This window comes from Eschrichtius robustus, chromosome 1 (genome assembly GCF_028021215.1).
Source record: "Eschrichtius robustus isolate mEscRob2 chromosome 1, mEscRob2.pri, whole genome shotgun sequence".
Taxonomy (NCBI): Eukaryota; Metazoa; Chordata; class Mammalia; order Artiodactyla; family Eschrichtiidae; genus Eschrichtius; species Eschrichtius robustus.
In genome coordinates, this window is record NC_090824.1 from 52,762,317 (window position 1) to 52,786,989 (window position 24,673).

The 24,673-nt window shown below is 36.2% G+C and overlaps 1 protein-coding gene across 1 annotated transcript in view; it reads left to right on the plus strand.

The window, feature by feature from the left end:
- The window catches only part of MDGA2 (MAM domain containing glycosylphosphatidylinositol anchor 2), an 814,342-nt gene that overhangs the window by 417,113 nt on the left and 372,556 nt on the right, over positions 1-24,673 (plus strand). The window contains exon 3 of the mRNA XM_068545716.1: positions 22,493-22,667. Within this exon, the coding sequence (XP_068401817.1) occupies positions 22,493-22,667 (175 nt within the window). The remainder of the gene's footprint in view (positions 1-22,492; positions 22,668-24,673) is intronic.

The following is a 24,673-nucleotide window of genomic DNA, read 5'->3' on the forward strand; positions in this document are numbered from 1 at the left end:
TATGATCTGCAACCTAGGAGTATCTCCAAGTTGTTTTTTTAGATTATATAGTTACAATAAAAAAAAGTATCTCCTAAAGTCTAGTATCTTTTTTTTTTGTTCGTGTTATTTTTTATGGAAATTGTTGTTTAATATTGTAACAGGATTTAAACACAATCATATTTAATAATGCAGCATATCTGAATATTGGATATATTTTATTCCCACTGTGGGGCTAGCAGGTGTCCCAAATATCCCCTCTTCTCTTTTTCCTGGGAGGGAGGAGCTGTTTATGGTAAAGAGTAGGTTTCCCAGCCTTTCTTGTAGCTAGGGGTGGAACTGTAACTGTATGAGCTGAACCAGTGTCCCAAGGCAGCATCCTAGAGCCTTCTGTAAAAGGTAACTAGTGGGCGCTTTTTGTCTTGTCTTCTTTCCTTCTGCTAGGAGTGGGATGCGAAAACTAGATTTGTAGCTGCTATTGTGGGCCTTGAGCTCAAGCAGCACATGGTAGGGAAGGCACCTCCAAAGAGCGTGAGTCCCTGAGCAATGCCATTAAATTTGCACTGGTCTGCCTTACTCCAGATTTTTTTTTTTTTTTGACATGAGAGAATCTAACTTTTATATGGTATAAATCACTGTTAATATGTCTATCTTACAGCTGAGTCTAATCCTCACCATTATATCTGCCAACACCTCAAGTTTCAACTCAAGTCCTATATTTTCATTCAACAGATACATGTAAATTATCTACTGAACTAATTGCTAGGTTCCAGAGTTGAATTATCCATAAAGTCTTCTTATGGTACTTCTTGTCTATTTTATTGTTTCCCTATGACATTCTTCATACATATGCCAGGCTAGCCCAGGGTAGTCTCCAGAAGAAATTAAAAATGAAGATGGATTGGTTCTACTTGTATTGATTAACAAACAGTAGTTTAGGGTAGAGACCAGCAACCTACATTAAATTAAAATGAATTAAATAAGTACTTTATTTATTTATTTATTCATTCATTCCTTAATATAGAAGGTATTGATGCTTAGGGTTTATATTTTCCTCTTTGTACTCCTTTCACTGTATGCATAGATTATATATGAAATGGTTTTCTATTCATTGACTTTTAGATAGTTAGCAATTGTCCTTTTAATTTTCTCTTTGAACCATGTATTTTTCATCTTTTGATTATTTATTTATAACTATATTGAATTAAAGTCCAGAGATAGCCTGTACTATCTCTGCTTTTTTAGTTAATTGAAGGTTTAAGGGTGGTTGTTGTTTTTTTGCTTCTAACTACGTGATCATTTTTGTAAATGTTTAAATGGACATAAGAAAAAAATCCAGTATTCTATGGATGGAAGATTTTCTGTAGTTTTTTTTTTTTTTTATTCATTCGGTACAAGGGATCACAGTTTTTATTTATTTATTTGTTTATTTATTTATTTATTTTTGGCTGTGTTGGGTCTTCGCCTCTGTGCGAGGGCTCTCTCCAGCCGCGGCAAGTGGGGGCCACTCTTCATCGCGGTGCGCGGGCCCCTCTCCATCGCGGCCTCTCTTGCTGCGGAGCACAGGCTCCAGACGCGCAGGCTCAGCAATTGTGGCTCACGGGCCCAGTTGCTCCGCGGCACGTGGGATCCTCCCAGACCAGGGCCCGAACCCATGTCCCCTGCATTGGCAGGCAGACTCTCAACCACTGCGCCACCAGGGAAGCCCTTCTGTAGTTTTGTTAGTCATAGACGTTAGTTATATTTTTTGATTCCTCCTTGTCTTACTTTCTAACTTAATAGAAAAAAACTATTATCTAGAACTGCCTAGTTCTCAGAGATGTATTGGAATTTCCCACTGCAACTGCTGCATGTTTCTCAAATTCTGTTCCTAATTTTTTTTGTTTTATAATTTTAGCTGCTCCGTACTTTACTGCATACCAATTCATAACAATATACTTTTGCTGTCAGTTGTAACTTTTAACATTACATAAAGTAATGACCTTCTTTCCCTCTTGGTGTTGTAAATGGTAAATTTCTTCTCAATAATTGAATTGTATTTTCACTTCTGATCATTTACATATTCCTGTTATCACTCTGTCCATGCCTCTTTTCCAATCTTAGCTTACAGTCTTATTGACACCTTGTTTTAATATACATGCTATACTATATATATGTGTGTATATATATATAATATGTAATAAGTTATATATATTTGATAAACAGCATATAAACTTGTTACTTTTAAATGTGGTTACTGTACCCATATACTATATAATATATAAATTCTATAACATAAATTCTATATCTTTATATGTTATATTATTATATAACTATATATATGTATATATATTTGGTAAACAGCATATAAACTTGTTGTTACTTTTAAATCCAGTCTAACAGACTCTTGAAATGGGCAAATTCAATCTATTCCCATTTAGTCTATGACTGATACAACTGTTTCCATCTTACTCCATATAATTTTATTTATTTAAAATTATATATTTCTCTTTTCCCTTTGCTCTATTTTTGCTAATTTTATCAAATTACTATTCTTTCCACTCTTTATGCTTTATCTCATTTTCCCTCCCATTACGGGAATTATACATTTTTCTATTATTTTAAGCGGACTTTTATACTACTGTTATTTGTAAATAAGATACCTACTGTTTCTCCCATAGAGACATACTCTTCACCCTTCCAAGGCGCCAAAGTTGAAGATTTTAGATAACTTACTTCTCTCCTTCCCTTTCCTTTACTGAGCCATTAAGAGTTTTACCTCCTCTTTGTGTCCTACACCTCCTCCAAACTCCTAGGTTTTGCAATGATATTACAAATCACCTTATTCTGTGTCCTTTCAGTTTTAATAACTTTATTTAGTGATTAAATTCTGTTTTACCCAGGTGAACCATACTTACCCTTAAATGCAAGTATATTAATATTCACTGCTCACCACCACCTGGTTTTCTAGATCTTCTCCAAATCCAAGGCCTTAGATCTAGTTTATTTGTTGGGTAGTTGGAATATTATCTCAAGTATTTTTTTTTAATATTTATTTATTTATTTGGTTGCGTTGGGGTCTTAGTTGCAGCAGATGGGCTCCTGAGTTGTAGCACGTGGGCTCCTTAGTTGTGGCAGGTGGGCTCCTTAGTTGAGGCTCCAGGGCTCCTTAGTTGCAGCTTGCCAGCTCCTTAGTTTTGGCTCCTTAGTTGTGGCATGTGAACTCTTAGTTGCAGCATGCACGTGGGATCTACTTCCCTGACCAGGGATTGAACCCAGGCCCCCTGCATTGGGAGCGTGGAGTCTTATCCACTGCGCCACCAGGAAAGTCCCCTATCTCAAGTATTTTTGTCAGGTAGGGTTATGTTATTTGAACCCTGAGGTTACTGACGTTTTGTATATCACTTTATATATTTTTTCACACTAAGATGAATCAGATCTTGGCTGTTGGGTATTGGGATATAGGCCCTCCTCCCACCTTTTTCAGTAAATGCAGATGCTGTTCTACTGTTTTCAAACTTCCAGTGTTGGAGATGAGAATCCTGAAGACAAGCTGTCCTTCCATACCACCCCAGGCTTATCAATTAGAATAAAGTTTGGCTGTTAGTCATAGAATACCCCCCCCAAAAGTATAACATAAGATAGAATTTTATTTTTCTCCCGTAAAGAAGCCCAGAAGCTATAAACAGTTCAGGTTAGGGAGGTACAACTCCATGTCAGAGATTTAGATTCTTCTGTTTTATTGCTTCTCTGTGCTTGACTTTCATTCCATATCAGCTCATGGTCCAAGACAAGAGCCAGAATAAATGTGCTGAAATGACTGAAATATGGAGTGCTGCTTCCCTATAAGGACATTTCTACTTGAAACACACTTGCAAGAACATAGCTGAATGGATAGCAGGGAAATGCCTTTGTTTTGGGCAGGCTTGTGCCTGATGAATAATGTGGGATTCAGTTACTGTGGAAGAAGGAGAGAGTCAACATCAGGGAATGAGCAGGTTCTGACACGTTGTAGCAGTTTGTTCCTTCTGCCTGGAAGCCTAATACAGTTTTCTTTGAAGACTTTGAGGTCACAACTTCTTTCAGAGTATGTCTGGGGTTTCTTTTCTCATCAGTTAGACATATAATTTGATAAGCTCCCTCAGTGAGTAAACTTATGTCTTTCCAAAGCTCAGGAATATTTCCTTTCAGTATTTATTATTTATTTATTTATTTTTAACTTTTATTTTATTTTTTAAATTTATTTTTATACCTCAACGGCCAAAGTAGTCTTGATATTTCAGCTCATCTTTTTTTTTTCTTTTTTTTTTAGTATATATTTTTTAAAAGTAGAGAACAAAAACCCTTTCCATAAGTGATTATTTTTGCTTCTTTCTATTCTTTTCTAGTTCTTCTATTTCTTATGTTTCACTACTGAATTGTATTTTTTCTTTTAAATTTATTTATAGTAAATACAATATTTGCTCATAGTAAAATAAACTGTAAATAAGAATTTTAAATAAGAAATTTTTAAAAAGAATGTTTTCACTATTCTTTTGCCAGTCCCACTCATAGAGTTAATCAATGTTAAATTTTGTGTGTATTCCATGTATTCCATGTATAAACATATTAACATATAAGAATACACACATGTACACAAACATATACTCTTTTTACACAGATGAGAATGTTCTCTTTGGTTTCTTTTTTTTAACTGAATAATCCATTTTGTATTTTAATTCTTTCAATGACTGCATTCAATTCAACTTTAGAGTCAATCAATTTATCACCATTTCCCTATCATTTGACATTGTATTGTTTCCAGTGTTGTACTATTATACATACATTCTTCTGCATTCTTGTGCAAATGTTAGTTATATTAACTAGATAATTGCTAAGTCGAAGTCTGAATGTGTTGCCATTTTTTGACATAATTTACCAGGTTCTCCTCCAAAAAGGAAGGCTCTACCAGTCTACCCTTCCAATCCCAACTATGAAAGCTCAACAATATAAGATATTATCAGTGTTGGTGGCTATTTGATACCTGAAATTTGATTTCTCATGCTTTATTTATAGTTTAAAAAGAAAGAAGTTGAACATCTTTTTATTTATATAATGCCAATTTATAGTTCCATTTTTTCCCCTCGATTTTCTGTTCTTATACATTAGCTTATTCATCATTTAGTGTACTATATTATAAATATATACATTATGGAAACTAACCCTAAATTCTGACATTGTTAATAGTAAATTGTCTTATATAATTTTAAAAAATGAGTGACATATTAATCAAGATTTTCTTATAATATTTTTTAGTGTTTGTATTAAAAGCCTTGCTCACTTGAATATTGTAGCAGATTACTCCATGTTTTATTATAGAACTGTTATGATTTCAATTTTCTACATTTAAATCTCTATTGTATCTGGAATTTATTTTGATATGAAGGGTGGGTTAGAAAGTCAGCTTTTGATAGCCTCATCCACCAGAGGGCAGGCAGCAGAAGCAAGAAGAACTACAATCCTGCAGCCTGTGGAACAAAAACCACATTCACAGAAAGATAGACAAGATGAAAAGGCACAGAGCTGTATACCAGTTGAAGGAACAAGATGAAACCCCAGAAAAACAACTAAATGAAGTGGAGATACAAAACCTTCCAGAAAAAGAATTCAGAATAATGATACTGAAGATGATCCAGGACCTTGGAAAAAAGATGGAGGCAAAGATCGAGAAGATGGAAGAAATGTATAATAAAGTTCTAGAAGAATTAAAGAACAAACAAACAGAGGTGAACAACACAATAACTGAAATGAAAACTACACTAGAAGGAATCAATAGCAGAATAACTGAGGCAGAAGAACGGTAAGTGACCTGGAAGACAGAATGGTGGAATTCACTGCTGCAGAACAGAATAAAGAAAAAAGAATGAATAGAAATGAAGACAGCCTACAAGACCTCTGGGACAACATTAAACACAACAACATTCGCATTATAGGGGTCCCAGAGGAAAAGAGAGAGAGAAAGGACCTGAGAAAATACGTGAAGCGATTATAGTCGAATATTTCCCTAACATGGGAAAGGAAAGAGCCACCCAAGTCCAGGAAGTGCAGAGAGTCCCAGGCAGGATAAACCCAAGGAGAAACACACCGAGACACATAGTAATCAAATTGGCAAAAATTAAAGACAAAGAAAAATTATTGAAAGCAGCAAGGGAAAAATGACAAATAACATACAAGGGAACTCCCATAAGGTTAATAGCTGATTTCTCAGCAGAAACTCTACAAGCCAGAAGGAAGTGGCATGATATACTTAAAGTGATGAAAGGGAAGAACCTACAACCAAGATTAGTCTACCCGGCAAGGATCTCATTCACATTCGATGGAGAAATCAAAAGCTTTACAGACAAGCAAAAGCTAAGAGAATTCAGCACAACCAAAGCAGCCCCTCAACAAATGCTAAAGGAACTTCTCTAAGTGGGAAACACAACAGAAGAAAAGGACCTAAAAAAACCCAAAACAATTAAGAAAATGGTCATAGGAACATACATATCGATAATTACCTTAAACATGAATGGATTAAATGCTCCAACCAAAAGACACAGGCTTGCTGAATGGGTACAAAAACAAGACCTATATATATGCTGTCTACAAGAGACCCACTTCAGACCTAGGGACACATTCAGACTGAAAGTGGGGAGATGGAAAAAGATATTCCATGCAAATGGAAATCAAAAGAAAGCTGGAGTAGCAATACTCATATCAGGTAGAATAGACTTTAAAATAATGTTACAAGAGACAAAGAAGGACACTACATAATGATCAAGGGATCAATCCAAGAAGAAGATATAACAATTATAAATATATATGCACCAACATAGAGCACCTCAATACATAAGGCAACTGCTAACAGCTGTAAAAGAGGAAATCAACAGTAACACAGTAATAGTGGGGGACTTTAACACCTCGCTTACAACAATGGACAGATCATCCAGACAGAAAATTAATAAGGAAACACAAGCTTTAAATGACAAAACAGAGGAGATAGATTTAATTGATATTTATGACATTCCATCCAAAAACAGCAGATTACACTTTCTTCTCAAGTGTGCATGGAACATTCTCCAGGATAGATCACATCTTGGGTCACAAATGAAGCCTCAGCAAATGCAAGAAAATTGAAATCATATCAAGCATCTTTATAGACCACAACGCTATGAGGTTAGAAATGAATTACAGGGGAAAAAAACGTAAAAAACACAAACACATGGAGGCTAAACAATACATTACTAAATAACCAAGAGATCACTGAAGAAATCAAAGAGGAAATCAAAGAGGGAATCAAAAAATACTGAGAGACAAATGATAATGAAAACATGGCGATCCAAAACCTGTGGGATTCAGCAAAAGCAGTTCTAATAGGGAAGTTTATAGCTATACAAGCCTACCTCTAGAAACAAGAAAAATCTCAAATAAACTACCTAACCTTACACCTAAAGGAACTAGAGACAGAAGAACAAAGCCCAAAGTGAGCAGAAGGAAAGAAATCATAAAGATCAGAGCAGAAATAAATGAAATAGAAACAGAAAACAATAGCAAAGATCAATAAGACTAAAAGCTGGTTCTTGGAGAAGATAAACAAAATTGATAAACCATTAACCAGACTCATCAAGAAAAAGAGGGAGCGGACTCAAATCAATAAAATTAGAAATGAAAAAGGAGAAGTTACAACAGTCACTGCAGAAATACAAAGCATCCTAAGAGACTACTACAAGCAACTCTGTGCCAATAAAATGGACAACCTGGAAGAAATGGATAAATTCTTAGAAAGGTATAACCTTCCAAGACTAAACCAGGAAGAAATAGAAAATATGAACAGACCAATCACAAGTAATGAAATTGAAACTGTGATTAAAAATCTTCTAACAAACAAAAGTCCAGGACCAGATGGCTTCACAGGTGAATTCTATCAAACATTTAGAGAAGAGCTAACACCCATCCTTCTCAAACTCTTCCAAATAATTGCAGAGGAAGGAACACTCCCAAACTCATTCTGCGAGGCCACCATCACCCTGATACCAAAACCAGACAAAGATACTACAAGAAAAGAAAATTACAGGCCAATATCACTGATAAATATAGATACAAAAATCCTCAACAAAATACTAGCAAACAGAATCCAACAACACATTAAAAGGATCATACACCATGATCAAGTGGGATTTACCCAGGGATGCAAGGATTCTTCAATATACGCAAATCAATCAATGTGATACACCATATTAACAAATTGAAGAATAAAAACCATATGATCATCTCAATAGATGCAGGAAAAGCTTTTGACAAAATTCAACACCCATTTATGATAAAAACTCTCCAGAAAGTGGGCATAGAGGGAACCTACCTCAACATAATAAAGTCCATACACAACAAACCCACAGCAAACATCATTCTCAATGGTGAAAAACTGAAACCATTTCCTCTAAGATCAGGAGCAAGACAAGGGTGTCCACTCACGTCACTCTTAGTTCAACATAGTTTTCGAAGTCCTAGCCACATCAGTCAGAGAAGAAAAAGAAATAAAAAGAATCCAAATTGGAAAAGAAGAAGTAAAACTGTCACTGTTTCCAGATGACATGATACTATACATAGAGAATCCTAAAGATGCCACCAGAAAACTACTAGAGCCAATCAATGAATTTGGTAAAGTTGTGGGATACAAAACTAATGCACAGAAATCACTTGCATTCCTATACACTATGATGAAAAATGTGAAAGAGAAATTAAGGAAACACTCCCATTTACCATTGCTACAAAAAGAATAAAATACTTAGGAATAAACATACCTAGGGAGACAAAAGACCTGTATGCAGAAAACTGTAAGACACTGTTGAAAGAAATTAAAGATGATACCAACAGATGGAGAGATATACCATGTTCTTGGATTGGAAGAACAATATTGTGAAAATGACTATACTACCCAAAGCAATCTACAGATTCAGTGCAATCTCTATCATTCTACCAATGGCATTTTTTTACAGAACTAGAACAAAAAATCTTAAAATCTGTATGTAGACACAAAAGACCCTGAATAGCCAAAGCAGTCTTGAGGGAGCAAAACGGAGCTGGAGGAATCAGACTCCCTGACTTCAGACTTTACTGCAAAGCTACAGTAATCAAGACAATATGGTACTGGCACAAAAACAGAAATATAGATCAATGGAACAGGATAGAAAGCCCAGAGATAAACCCACACACCTATGGTCAACTAATCTATGACAAAGGAGGCAAGGATATACAATGGAGAAAAGACAGCCTCTTCAATAAGTGGTGCTGGGAAAACTGGACAGCTACATGTAAAAGAATGAAATTAGAACACTCCCTAACACTGTACACAAAGTAAACTCAAAATGGATTAAAGACCTAAGTGTAAGGCCGGACACTATAAATCTCTTGGAGGAAAACATAGGCAGAATACTTTTTGACATAAATCACAGCAAGATCTTTTTTGACCCACCTCTTAGAGTAATGAAAATAAAAACAAAAATAAACAGATGGGACCCAATGGAACTTCAAAGCTTTTGCACAGCAAAGGAAACCATAAACAAGACGAAAAGACAACCCTCAGAATGGGAGAAAATACTTGCTAACAAATCAGCAGACAAAGGATTAATCTCCAAAATGTATAAGCAGCTCATGCAGCTCAATATTAAAAAAAAACCCGCAATTAAAAAATGGGCAGAAGACCTAAATAGACATTTCTCCAAAGAAGACATACAGATGGCCAAGAAGCACATGAAAAGCTGCTCAACATCACTAATCATTAGAGAAATGCAAATCAAAACTACAATGAGGTATCACCTCACACCAGTTAGAATGGGCATCATCAGACAACCTACAAGCAACAAATGCTGGAGAGGGTGTGTCGAAAAGGGAACCCTCTTGCACTGTTGGTGGGAATGTAAATTGATACAGCCACTATGGAGAACAGTATGGAGATTCCTTAAGAAACTAAAAATAGAATTACCATATGACCCAGCAATCCCACTCCTGGGCATATACCCAGAGAAAACCGTAATTCAAAAAGACACACGCACCCGAATGTTCATTGCAGCACTATTTACAATAGCCAGGTCATGGAAGAAACCTAAATGCCCATTGACAGACGAATGGATAAAGAAGATGTGGTACATATATACAATGGAATATTACTCAGCCATAAAAAGGAGCGAAATTGGGTCATTTATAGAGATGTGAATGAATGTAGAGACTCATGCAGAGTGAAGTAAGTCAGAAAGAGAAAAACAAATATTACATATTATCACGTATATGTGGATCCTAGAAAAATGGTACATATGAACCGGTTTGCAGGGCAGAAATTGAGACACAGATGTAGAGAACAAACGTATGGACACCAAGGGGGGAAAGCGGTGGGGGGTGGGGGTGGGGTGGTGTGATAAATTGGGAGATTGCGATTGACATGTATACACTGATGTGTATAAAATGGATGACTAATAAGAACCTGCTGTATAAAAAAATAAATAAAAGAAAATTTTAAAAAAAAAGTCAGTTTTTTTTTTTAATTATGGATATATAGTCAGTTGCCCTAACACCACTTACTGAACAATTTTCCTTTCCCCTTTTCATTCATTTAAAATACCTCCTGTATGAAATCCTAAATTATATATATAGTATATATATATCTTTTTGTACTCTTAACAGTGTTCCCTTGTGTGGTGCGTAGATCTCTATGGGGACCGTGTGGTCTTTACAGGGAATTTATGAAGTAAAACGTTGTTTCTCACTGTGCCGCATTTGCAGAGATGGTGTAAAGTAGTGGAAAATAAAGCAGGAGGTACCTTAGCACAAAACAAAGCTGAGGCATCAAATTGTATCAGCAATCTTTGTATTCTTCACTAATTCACTTCCATGTACTCACAGCAAAAAAAAAAAAAAAAAAAAAAATCGATGTCACTAAGAATATTTTTGATAAATCAGTAAAAATCAATACTAATTTTTAACATCTTGAAAATTGATTACTCTATTTTTAATATTCTAAGTGAAAAAATGGAAAATTCCTATAAAACATTTCTGATGCTTATGAAAGAACAGTGGTTGTCTCAAGGTAAAGGACTTGTATGGTTGAGTTTTGTGGTGTATTAGCCACTTTTTTTTATAACATCTTTATTGGAGTATAATTGCTTTACAATGTTGTGTTAGTTGCTGCTGTATAACAAAGTGAATCAGTTATCTGTATACATATATCCCCATATCCCCTCCCTCTTGAGCTTCCCTCCCACCCTCCCTATCCTACCCCTCTAGGTGGTCACAAAGTACAGAGCTTTTCTCCCTGTGCTATGAAGCTGCTTCCCACTAGCTATCTATTTTACATTTGGTAGTGTATATATGTCAGTGCTACTCTCTCACTTCATCCCAGCTTACCCTTCCCCCTCCCATGTCCTCAAGTCCATTCTCTAGGTCTGTGTCTTTATTCCTGTCCTGCCCGTAGGTTCATCAGAACCAGTTTTTTTTTTAGATTCCATATATATGTGTTAGCATATGGTATTTGTTTTTCTGTTTCTGACTTACTTCACTCTGTTTGACAGACACTAGGTCCATCCACCTCACTACAAATAACTCAATTTCGTTTCTTTTTATGGCTCAGTAATATTCCATTGTATATATGTGCCACATCTTCTTTATCCATTCATCTGTCGATGGAGACGTAGGTGGCTTCCATGTCCTGGCTATTGTAAATAGTGCTGCAATGAATATTGTGGTACATGACTCTTTTTGAATTATGGTTTTCTCAGGGAATATGCCCATTAGTGGGATTGCTGGATCATATGGTAGTTCTATTTTTAGATTCTTAAGGAACCTCCATACTGTTCTCCATAGTGGCTGTATCAATTTACATTCCCACCAACAGTGCAAGAGGGTTCCCTTTACTTCACACCCTCTCCAGCATTTGTTGTTTGTAGATTTTTTGATGATGGCCATTCTGACTGGTGTGAAGTGATACCAAATTGTGGTTTTGATTTGCATATCTATAATAATTAGTGACGTTGAGCATCTTTTCATATGCCTCTTGGCCATCTCTATGTCTTCTTTGGAGAAATGTTTACTTAGGTCTTGTTCCAATTTTTTTTTTTAACACCTTTTTTAGAGTATAATTGCTTTACAATGGTGTGTTAGTTTCTGCTCTGTAATAAAGTGAATCAGCTATACGTGTACATATATCCCCATATCTCCTCCCTCTTGTGTCTCCCTCCAATCCTCCCTATCCCACTCCTCTAGGTGGTCAAAAAACACCAAGCTAATCCCCCTGTGCTATGCGGCTGTTCCCACTAGCAATCTAGTTTACATTTGGTAGTATATATAATAAGTCCATGCCACTCTCGCACATCGTCCCAGCCTATCCTTCCCCCCTCCCTGTGTCCTCAAGTCCATTCTCTAGGTCTGGGTCTTTATTCCTGTCCTGCCCCTAGGTTCATCAGAACCCTTTTTTTTTTAGATTCCATATATGTGTGTTAGCATATGGTATTTGTTTTTCTCTTTCTGACTTCACTCTGTATGACAGACCCTAGGTCCATCCACCTCACTACAAATAACTCAATTGCATTTCTTTTTATGGCTCAGTAATATTCCATTGTATATATATGCCACATCTTCTTTAACCATTCATCTGTCGATGGACACTTAGGTTGATTCCATGTCCTGGCTATTGTAAATAGAGCTGCAATGAACATTGTGGTACATGACCCTTTTTGAATTATGGTTTTCTCAGGGTATATGCCCAGTAGTGGGATTGCTGGGTCATATGGTAGATCTATTTTTAGTTTTGAGGAACCTCCATACTCTTCTCCATAGTGGCTGTATCAAGTTACATTCCCACCAGCAGTGCAAGAAGGTTCCCTTTTCTCCACACCCTCCCCAGCATTTATTGTTTGGAGATTTTTTAATAATGGCCATTTTGACTGGTGTGAGGTGATACCTCATTGTAGTTTTGATTTGCATTTCTCTATGGTCAGTGATGTTGAGCATCCTTTCATGCGTTTGTTGGCAATCTGTATATCTTCTTTGGAGAAATGTCTATTTAGGTCTTCTGTCCATTTTTGTTTAGGTTGTTTGTTTTTTTGATATTGACCTGCATGAGCTGCTTGTAAATTTTGAAGATTAATCCTTTGTCAGTTGCTTCACTTGCAAATATTTTCTCCCAGTCTGAGGGTTGTCCTTTCGTCTTGTTTATGGTTTCCTTTGCTTTGCAAAAGTTTTTAAGTTACATTTGGTCCCATTTGTTTATTTTTGTTTTTATTTCCATTTCTCTAGTAGGGGGTCAAAAAGGATCTTGCTGTGATTTATGTCATAGAGTGTTCTGCCTGTGTGTTCCTTTAAGAGTTTTATAGTGTCCAGTCTTACATTTAGGTCTAATCCATTTTGAGTTTATTTTTGTGTATGGTGTTAGAAACTGTTCTACTTTCATTCTTTTACATGTAGCTGTCCAGTTTTCCCAGTACCACTTATTGAAGAGGCTGTCTTCTCTCCATTGTATATTCTTGCCTCCTTTATCAAAGATAAGGTGACCATATGTGCATGGGTTTATCTTTGGCCTTTGTATCCTGTACCATTGACCTATATTTCTGTTTTTGTGCCAGTACCATGCTGTCTTGATTACTGTAGTTTTGTAGTGTACTCTGAAGTCAGGGAGCCTGATTCCTCCAGCTCCATTTTTCTTTCTCAAGATTGCTTTGGCTATTCGAGGTCTTTTGAGTTTCCATACAAATTGTGAAATTTTTTTTTCTTATTCTGTGAAAAATGCCATTGGTAGTTTGATAGGGATTGCACTGAATCTGTAGATTACTTTGCATAGTATAGTCATTTTCACAATGTTGATTCTTCCAATCCAAGAACATGGTATATCTCTCCATCTGTTTGTATCATCTTTAATTTCTTTCATCAGTGTCTTATAGTTTTCTGCATACAGGTCTTTTGTCTCCTTAGGTAGGTTTATTCCTATGTAATTTTATTCTTTTTGTTTCAATGGTAAATGAAAATGTTTCCTTAATTTCTCTTTTAGATTTTTCAATGTTAGTGTTTAGGAATGCAAGATATTTCTGTGCATTAATTTTGTATCCTGCTACTTTACCAAGTTCATTGATTAGCTCTAGTAGTTTTCTGGTTGCATCTTTAGAATTCTTTATATATAGTATCATGTCATCTGCAAACAGTGACAATTTAACTTCTTCTTTTCCAATTTGGATTCCTTTTATTTCTTTTTCTTCTCTGATTGACATGGCTGAAATGTCCAAAACTATGTTGAATAATAGTGTTGAGAATGGGCAACCATGTCATGTTCCTGATCTTAGAGGAAATGTTTTCAGTTTTTCACCATTGAGAATGATGTTGGCTGTGGACTTGTCATATATGGCCTTTATTATGTTGAGGTAGGTTCCCTCTATGCCTACTTTCTGGAGAATTTTTATCATAAATGGGTGTTTAATTTTGTAGAAAGATTTTTCTGCAGCTGTTGAGATGATCATATGGCTTTTATCCTTCAGTTTGTTAATATGGTGTATCACAATTATAGATTTTCATATATTGAAGAATCCTTGCATTTGTGGGAAAAACCCCACTTCATCATGGTGTATGATCCTTTTAATGTGCTGTTGGATTCTGTTTGCTAGTATTTTGTTGAGGATTTTTGTACTGTGTTGATCAGTGATATGTCCTGTAGTTATGTTTCTTTGTGACAGCTTTGTCTGGTTTTAGTATCAGGATGGTAGTGGCCTCATAGAATGAGTTTGGGAGTTTTCCTCCCTCTGCTATATTTTAGAAGTGTTTGAGAAGGATAGGTGTTAGCACTTCTTTAAATGTCTGTTAGAATTCACCTGTGAAGCCGTCTGGCCCTGGGCTTTTGTGTGTTGGAAGATTTTTAATCACAGTTTCAAGTTCAGTGCTTGTGATTGTTCTGTTCATATTTTCTATTGCTTTCTGGCTCAGTGTTGGAAGGTTGTACTCTTCTAAGAATTTGTCCATTTCCTCCAGGTTGTCCATTTTACTGGCATATAGTTGCTTGTTGTAATCTCTCATGATCCTTTGTATTTCTTCAGTGTCAGTTGTTACTTCTACTTTTTCATTTCTCGTTCTGTTAGTTTGAGCCTTCTCCCTTTTTTTCTTGTTAAGTCTGGCAAATGTTTTATCAATTTTTTTATCTTATCAAAGAACCAGCTTTTAGTTTTGTTAATCTTTGCTATTGTTTTCTTCATTTTTTTTTCATTTATTTCTGACCTGATCTTTATGATTTCTTTCCTTCTGCTCACTATGGGTTTTTTTGTTCTTCTTTGTCTAATTGCTTTATGTGTAGGATTAGGTTGTTTATTTGAGGTTTTTCTTGTTTCTTGAGGTAACCTTGCATTGGTATAAATTTCCCTTTTAGAACTGCTTTTGCTGCATCCCATATTTTGGATTGTTGTGTTTTCATTGTCATTTGTTTCTAGGAATTTTTTGATTTCCTCTTTGATTTCTTCATTGATCTCTTGCTTCGTTAGTAACGTATTGTTTAGCCTGCATGTGTTTGTATTTTATACAGTTTTTTTTCCTGTAATTGATATCAAGTCTCATAGCGTTGTGGTCAGAAAAGATACTTGATGCAACTTCAATTTTCTTAGATTTACCAAGGCTTGATTAGTGACCCAATTTCTGATATATCCTGCAGAATACTTCATGAGCACTTGAGAAGAAAGTGTATTCTGTTGTTTTTGGATGGAACATCCTATAAATATCAATTAAGTCCATCTGGAGTAATGTGTCATTCGAAGTTTGTGTTTCCTTATTTATTTTCATTTTGGATGATCTGTCCAGTGGTAAAATTGGGGTGTTAAAGTCCCCTACTATTATTGTGTTACTCGCTTTTCCCTTTTATGGTTATTAGAATTTGCCTTGGGTATTGAGGTGCTCCTATGTTGGGTGCATAAATATTTATAATTGTTATATTTTCTTCTTGGATTGATCCCTTGATCATTATGTACTGTCCTTCTTTGTATCTTGTAACAGTTTTATTTTAAAGTCTATTTTGTCTGATATGAGTATTGCTACTCCTGCTTTCTTTTGATTTCCATTTGTGTGGAATATTATTTTCCATCCCCTTACTTTCAGTCTGTATGTGTCCCTAAGTTTGAAGTGGGTCTCTAGTAGACAGCATATATATAGGTCTTGTTTTTGTATCCATTCAGCCAGTCTGTGTCTTTTGATTGGAGCATTTAATCCATTTACATTTAAGGTAATTATCGATAAATATGTTCCTCTTACCATTTTCTTAATTGTTTGGGTTTGTTTTTTAGGTCTTTTTCTTCTCTTGTGTTTCCTGCCTAGAGAAGTTCCTTTAGCATTTATTGTAAAGCTGGTTTGGTGGTGCTGAATTCTCTTAGCTTTTGCTTGTCTGTAAGTCTTTTAATTTCTCCGTCAAATCTGAATAGATCCTTGCTGGCCAGAGTAATCTTGATTGTAGGTTTTTCCCTTTCATCACTTTAAATATGTCCTGCCACTCTCTTCCAGCTTGCAGCGTTTCTCCTGAAAGATCAGCTGTTAACCTTATGGGGATTCCCTTGTATGTTATTTCTTGCTTTTCCCTTGCTGCTTTTAATATTTTTTGTTTTGTATTTAATTTTTGCTAGTTTGTTTATTATGTGTCTTGACGTGTTTCTCTTTGGATTTATCCTGTATGGGACTCTCTGTGCCTCTTGGACTTGATTGACTATTTCCTTTCCCATGTTAGGGAAGTTTTCCACTATAATCTCTTCAAGTATTTTCTCAGACCCTTTCTTTTTCTGTTGTTTTTCTGGGACCCCTCTAATTCGAATGTTGGTGTGTTTAATGTCCCAGAGGTCTCAGACTGTCCTCAATTCTTTTCATTCTTTTTTTCTTTATTCCACTCTGTGTTAGTTATTTCCACTCTTTTATCTTCCAGATCAGTTATCCATTCTTCTACCTCAGTTATTCTGCTATTGATTCCTTCTAGAGAATTTTTAATTTCATTTATTGTGTTGTTCTTCATTGTTTGTTTGCTCTTCAGTTCTTCTAGGTCTCTGTTAAACGTTTCTTGTATTTTCTCCATTTTGTTTCCAAGATTTTGGATCACCTTAATATCATTACTGTGAATCATTTTTCAGGCAGACTGCCTATTTCCTTTTCATTTGTTTTGTCTGGTTGGTTTTTACCTTTCTCCTTCATCTGCTGCATATTTCTCTGTCTTCTCATTTTGTTTAACTTACTGTGCTTGGGGTCTCATTTTCGCAGCCTGCAGTTTTGTAGTTCCCATTGTTTTTGGTCTCTGCCCTCAGTGGGTGAGGTTGGTTCGGTGACTTTTGTAGCCTTATTGATGGAGGAGACTGGAACCTGTGTTTTCGTGGGTGGGGCTTGATCTTGTCCTTCTGGTGGGCAGGGCCACGTCCGGTGGTGTGTTTTGGCATGTCTGTGAACTTAGTATGAGATTAGGCCGCCTCTCTGCTAATGGGTGGGGTTGTGTTCCTGTCTTGCTAGTTGTTTGGCCTGTGGTGTCCACTACTGGAGTTTGCTGGCCACTGGGTGGAATTAATTCTTAGTGTTGATACGGAGGTCTCTGGGAGAGCTCTTGCTGATTGATATTATGTGGGGCCAGGAAATCTCTTGTGGTCCAGTGACCTGGACTTGGCTCTCCCACCTCAGAGGCTCAGGCCTGACATCTGGCCAGAGCACCAAGACCCTGCCAGCCTCATGGCTTGGAAGAAAAGGAAGAAAAAAAAGGAAAAAAAACAAAATAATGAACAGTCAGAGCCATAGGACAAATTGTAAAAGTAAAAATAAACAGGGAAAATCACACAAAGAAACATATACTCATAAAAGGAAAACAAACAAACAAACAAAACGAACAGTCAGAACCCTAGGACAAATAGTAAAAGTAAACCTAAACAGACAAAATCATACAAAGAAACATACACATACACACTCACAAAAAGAGAAAAGAGGGGAAAAAAAATAAAAAATTAAAAAAATTAAAAAAATAAAAAATAAAAAGAAGAGAGCAACCAAACCAATAAGGAAATCCACCAATCATAACAAGCACTAAAAACTAAGCTAAGATAAACGTGAAAAGCAGAAAAAAATCAGGTGTGGAAAGCGAACCCCAAGTCTACAGTTGCTCCCAAAGTCCACCGCCTCAATTTTGGGAATATTCATTGTCTATTCAGGTATTCCACAAATGCAGGGTTCATCAAGTTGATTGTAGGGATTTAATCCACTGCTCCTGAGTTTGCATGGAGAAATTTCCCTTTCTCTTCTTTGTTCGCACAGCTCCTGGGGTTCAGCTTTGGTTTTCGCCCTGCCTCTGCGTGTAGGCTGCCCTAAGGCGTCTCTTCCCTGCCCAGACAGGAGGGGGTTAAAACAGCAACCAATTAGGGCTCTCTTGCTCACTCATGCCAGGGATAGTGAGGGGTGTGGTAGTCATAATTGGAATGCAGGGTGAGCCTGTGGTGGCAGAGGCCAGCATGACATTGTAGCAGCCTGAGGCACGCCATGTGTTCTCCCAAGGAAGTTGTCTCTAGATCTCAGGACCCTGGCAGTGGTGTGCTGAACAGGCTCCTGAGGGGGTGTGGGTAGTGACCTATGCTTGCACACAGGATTCTTGGTGGCAGCAGCGGCACTGTTAGTGTTTCATGCCCATCTCTGGGGTCCGAGCTGACTGCTGCGGTTCGCGCCTGTCTCTGGAGCTCGCTTAGGCAGTGCTCTGCCTTCTGTGGGTACACGGAGCAGAAATCCCCTCTCCTCGCACATGCAGAAACAATGGTCTCTTGCCTCTCAGGCAGCTCCGGACTTTTTCCTGGACTCCCTCCTGGCTAGGTGTGGCGCACTAGCCCCCTTCAGGCTGTGTTCACACAGCCAATCCCAGTCCTCTCCCTGGAATCTGACCTCCGTAGTCCGAGCCTCAGCTCCCAGCCCCCACCTGCCCTGGTGGGTGAGCAGACAAGCCTCTCGGGCTGGTGAGTGTTGGTCGGCACCGATGCTCTGTGCAGGAATCTCTCCACTTTGCCCTCTGCACCCCTGTTGCTGCGCTCTCCTCCATGGCTCTGAAGCTTCCCCCCTCCGCCACACCCCGTCTCCACCAGTGAAGGGGCTTCCTAGTGTGTGGAAACCTTTCCTCCTTCACAGCTCCCTCCCAGTGGTGCAGGTCCCATCCCTATTCTTTTGTCTCTGTTTTTTCTTTTTTCTTTTGCCCTACCCAGGTACGTGGGGAGTTTCTTGCCTTTTGAGAAGTTTGAGGTCTTCTGCCAGCGTTCAGTAGGTGTTCTGTAGCAGTTATTCCACATGTAGATGTATTTCTGATGTATTTGTGGGGAGGAAGGTGATCTCCACGTCTTACTTGTTCACTGTCTTGAAGGTCTCCGCCACTTTTTTTCATAGAATAATGTTTTTACTTAAAAGGATGATTGTTATGCAAATAATGGTTATTCAGACTTGGGTATTTGGCAAATATTTTCTCAAAAATGATTGAAGTGAATTTGCCATCCCAAATAAAATACCTTAGTTATATTTATTACTAATGATAAATTTTACATTTTCAAGAGAAAAATTAGAAGTTTGGAAAATCTGCCAACATAAGTATCACTGCTTCCCAACACTTAAAGACTCTTTTGTAAAGTTTGATGATATTAATATATGTGACTTGTATTATATAATGAAATATGTCAACATCTGGAAGATCTGCATAACTCAGTGAATTCATATTTTCCAGATGACTAATGTATGATGCTACAAAATCATGTATGAGGAAACAATCCATTAAAAGTGCAAGATAGACCAATGGATTTTAGTGTCACAGAGTGCCAAAAGGGCATTTATATGGTTTTTGATTCTACTTTGCCATCAAATGTTAGGAAACTAACACTTGTGGGGTTTTAGTTTAGTATTAAGGAAGGCTATCCACAATTATCTGAAAAGGCTATTGAAACACTCCTGCCTTTATTACCAGATATCAGCGTGAGGCAAGATTTTCTTCACATATTTCAAACAAAACAATATGTTGCCACAGATTGCATGCAGAAGGTGATATAATTATCGAGACAGCTCTTTTCCACTAAAGCAGGTATTAAAGAGATTTGCAAAGCTATAAAGCAATTCCATTCATTTTACTCAATTACTTTTGTTTTGAAAAATATAATTTTGTGATTAAAAATGTTCCTTATGTTGTCTTCAGTTTATTAATATGATTTAAAATGAGTTAATACATAATTTAACATTGTCTCAGTTTTAATTTGTACTACAATGATTATGAAAAGATATAATTCCAATAAACAAAAGCTATTTGGGGTCCTTAATGATTTTTAATAGTGTAAAGGTGTTCTAAGACCAAAAAGTTTGATAACTGCTAGTCTATATCATAATTTCTTCTTTCACGCTTTCTTTTCTCTTTCACACACACACACTCACTCTTGTTCTTTCCCCCACCTCCAATTCCTGTACAATTCCCAATACTGTAACATTATTCTATAACTAAATTATTGTATTAATATTATATTTTTAATACCTGAAACTGCTAGGCCATTTCCATAACTCTTTTTATCCTGAACTTTTTATGTTCTGAAATATTTATTTTTAAAAATCAATTTTGGTACTATATTGTGATACTCAAAGAAAACTTGGTATTTTAATTGGTAATTGGTACTTATTATATCTTAGGTTATATCTTAGAAATATCTATTATTTTAGAGGGAACATATCTCTATACAAGAACAAAATTATGTAATTTGCTTATTTATTTCAATTTTCTTTATTTGGTTACCTATAAATTTTGAAATTTAAATTAAAATAGAATCCTAGATTTCCCCATGGAAATAGTACTTATCAAACCAGTGCCCATGTTACCCTTCATCTTTTTATGAGCATATTAATAATAATCAGCTTATAAACTGCTTGAAATCAGGAATCATTCCATTTACTTATTTATTTATTTATTTATTTATTTATTTACTTATTTATTTATGGCTGTGTTGGGTCTTCATTTCTGTGCGAGGGCTTTCTCTAGTTGTGGCAGGTGGGGGCCCCTCTTCATCGCGGTGCGTGGGCCTCTCACTATCGCGGCCTCTCTTGTTGCGGAGCACAGGCTCCAGACGTGCAGGCTCAGTAGTTGTGGCTCACGGGCCTAGTTGCTCCGCAGCATGTGGGATCTTCCCAAACCAGGGCTTGAACCGTGTCCCCTGCATTGGCAGGCAGATTCTCAACCACTGTGCCACCAGGCAAGCCCATTCCATTTATTTTTGTGTATATTTTCTGCACAAAGTGTTGGATAAACATTTGATATTTGTTTTTATGAATTACCTAATTTCTATTAATCTCTAGGTAACATTTTCATTTCATTCACAATTAAGGGCAAGCACGAATATATTTATACTGATATTGTAATGATTTGGAGAACTTTTTGAAGATAATGTCATTAGATCATAAATTTTAATTAACATTGTGTGAAAATAGCATAAATAATAGCAGTATTAAAAGATTTCAGTTTTGATGACCCACTCCTTAGTTGCATTTTTCTATGTTTCTTCATTTGTGTTTGACCAGAGGATTTCTATCAGCAGTTTTTCAACCTAAACATAATAATAAAATATATATATATATTATACAGCAGGGACAAGGAGAGAAATAAACTGAATCTTTTTTACATCCTGTTTTATATCACTTTACAGTACTATCATGTGACTTTTGTTCAGGTTTTATAAGCTAAAATACACAAAATTTGAGTTGAATGCCAGTCTTTATTTCTAGTAAAATCTAAGACTGTTGTGCACAGCTGTGTTTCAAAGAATGGTATTGTTTATAATGGAATGTTTTAGACATTCAAAGCGCTTGGCAGTTTAATAGAAATGTTCTCTTTGGAAAAGTTTACACATTTTTTGAAAATAATTATTGATGTAAAGTGAATTCTAATTATCAAAACAGACAAGTCATTTGTGGGCTTATTAAAGCAAAAACATAATAAAAAAAAAAAAAACCATTTTTAACAACCAGGTGTATAAAATTACACATAATTTCAATAAGCTATTATGGTAATATGCTTAAATTATCCAAATCAAATAGAAAATTTTGAATAAAATACTGAAGCATGTCCAGAAAGAAAGTGAGAACCTACCTGTAGTACCTGTACTAAATAAATAAAAAGTGCCTTACAGGGTTTTGAAAATATGAGTGAGAATTTTATAGGCTCAACAAAAGAAACTAATCCATATTTTCAGTGCACTACTTATATTTAACTTCCTTTGTATTATATTTATATTGCCCTTCACACTGATTAAACTATCGATGAACCCTATGCAATTGAATTAGAATTATACACACTATACAATGATGACATTGCATTTTAACCTTTTATAGTTGAATTACATGTATAAACTTTTCTTCTTAATTTCCAATAACTTGCCAAAAATGGCACTGTAGCAGTTCTGAACGCCAACTCTTCAAATGAGTAATTGCTATTTAATTTTTCAGTGAGAAAACCAACCTAAAGTAACAATCTTTGTTGATGCTTGCTCAGATCAGGTGGACCAAAACAGCAGGAAGTGCCTCTGACAGATTCCAAGACTCAAGTGTCTTCAACGAGACTTTGAGGATTACAAATATTCAGCGACACCAAGGAGGCCGGTATTACTGTAAAGCAGAGAATGGCCTGGGGTCCCCAGCGATAAAGTCAATCAGAGTGGATGTGTACTGTAAGTAAATTTCCCAGAAATCTATACTTAAGTCTACTACAGGTTTCTTCTGTCCTACAACTTAAGGTCTATTTTTTTTTTATTGTTACATCTATTGAGAAAAACTAGGGTCTGTTCCAAAAAACAGAGTTCTATTTAGTTGAGAATGACAAGTGTATACGGTTGTAATAGCTCATTTAACGTATTTCCGGAAGAAAGAACCTCCATTAGAAATGTTCATAGTTTTTATAATTAAATAATACATATTCATTACAGAACATTTAAGAACCAAATTAATAAGACAATAAATATCACTGAAAATCCCACCAATGACTGTTAGTGTTGAATGTATATACTTCTTATCTTTATATATAAGTATGTAAATGCATATTTATATTTGTATAAAAAAATCATGCTGTACATACTGTAATTGGTTTTGTTAACTTTACCTATGTGTAATTTCTGTTATTCTTATTTTATTTTTTTTAAGATTTATTTATTTATTGATTGATTGATTGCTATGTTGGGTCTCCGTTTCTGTGCTAGGGCTTTCTCTAGTTGCAGCAAGTGGGGGCCACTCTTCATCACGGTGCATGGGCCTCTCACTATCGTGGCCTCTCTTGTTGCGGAGCACAGGCTCCAGACGCGCAGGCTCAGTAGTTGTGGCTCACGGGCCTAGTTGCTCCGCAGCATGTGGGATCTTCCCAGACCAGGGCTCCAACCCGTGTCCCCTGCATTAGCAGGCACGTTCTCAACCACTGCGCCACCAGGGAAGCCCGTGTTATTTTTATTTTTTAAAATGCACATCATGAGCAAAGCTATTTGAATTGACTTGTGAAAGACCAAAATATCAGTGTAGAGTCTGTTTTTGATCCAATTCTGTTGAAAGTAATCAGTACCTAGGGCAATGCTGTGCCACCTGGAAATTGTTTGTTGATTTATTTTTGTTCTTGGTCTCAGTTTTCTACTTTTTGCTGTTAGCAAATATATTTAAAGTCCTCTTGGTCTCCTTACTTTCTTCCCCACCAAGACAAATTAAGGACCTATATTCAGTTTGGTCTTTTGCATAGGTTTCTATCGTTCCATTGTCTTTTTACAAGAACTTGCATTTTTTTGGTTAACTCTCTAGTGTTAGAAAAAAAGGATTTTTTTAGTGATTCAGACATAAGTAACAAGTGAGGAGTTCCTGTTTTTCTACCCATCTTTCATTCTTTCCTTTTTTCTTTTCTTTCAATTCAGGGTAAGTGTTGCAAAGTTGGGAAAGTGATGGGAATTATATGTGATTTATCAGATCCTGTGCTGTATCTCATGTAATTATTCAGGTGACTGAGAAGTGGGTGACAAGGCTGCATTTGTGATTCACCTTCCACGTTCAGGTGCTTGCACCATTCCTGAAAAGGATGAGAGAGAAGAAGCCCATGTCCAATCTTTCTAGCATTTCCTAGTCCCTTAGGCATCCCCTGGCATAACTAGGGCATCTGTAGCCCATGTGCTGCTCTCTCCCTGTCCTTACGGGCCTTCAGGTTAGCCTTACCCCTATGCTTCCCAACAGTATAGCCTCTGGACCCCCCTCCCCTGATCAAATATTTATAGTAACATATACTTTAAAAAAGTACTATGTTTACTGTTTTTTCACATATAATTTTAAATGACACTAAATTTAATTTAAATGAATTAAACACTTTTATAATATAACTTTTTAAAGTACACATCTGTGTCTTTTGTTATAGTTTTGGTCATGAAGTTTTAAAATACACAACTTCAATACCTTAGACACAATTCTAAAATCTAAAACGTTTTGCAGATTGAATGGGTGTGTTTTGTTTAATTTTATTGGTAACTTTTTTCAGCAAAACCTGATGTGAACTAGTTTGGTGGCAACATCTAACCTGAAATGACTTGAATACAAAAATAGAAAAGACTTTCTGGTCTTTATTTACCCTACTTTGTCTGAATAATCATATGTTTTGCTCTGGAAATAATGTATTTGATTACACAGTGTTGCCACAGAGCCTGCTGGCTGTGTT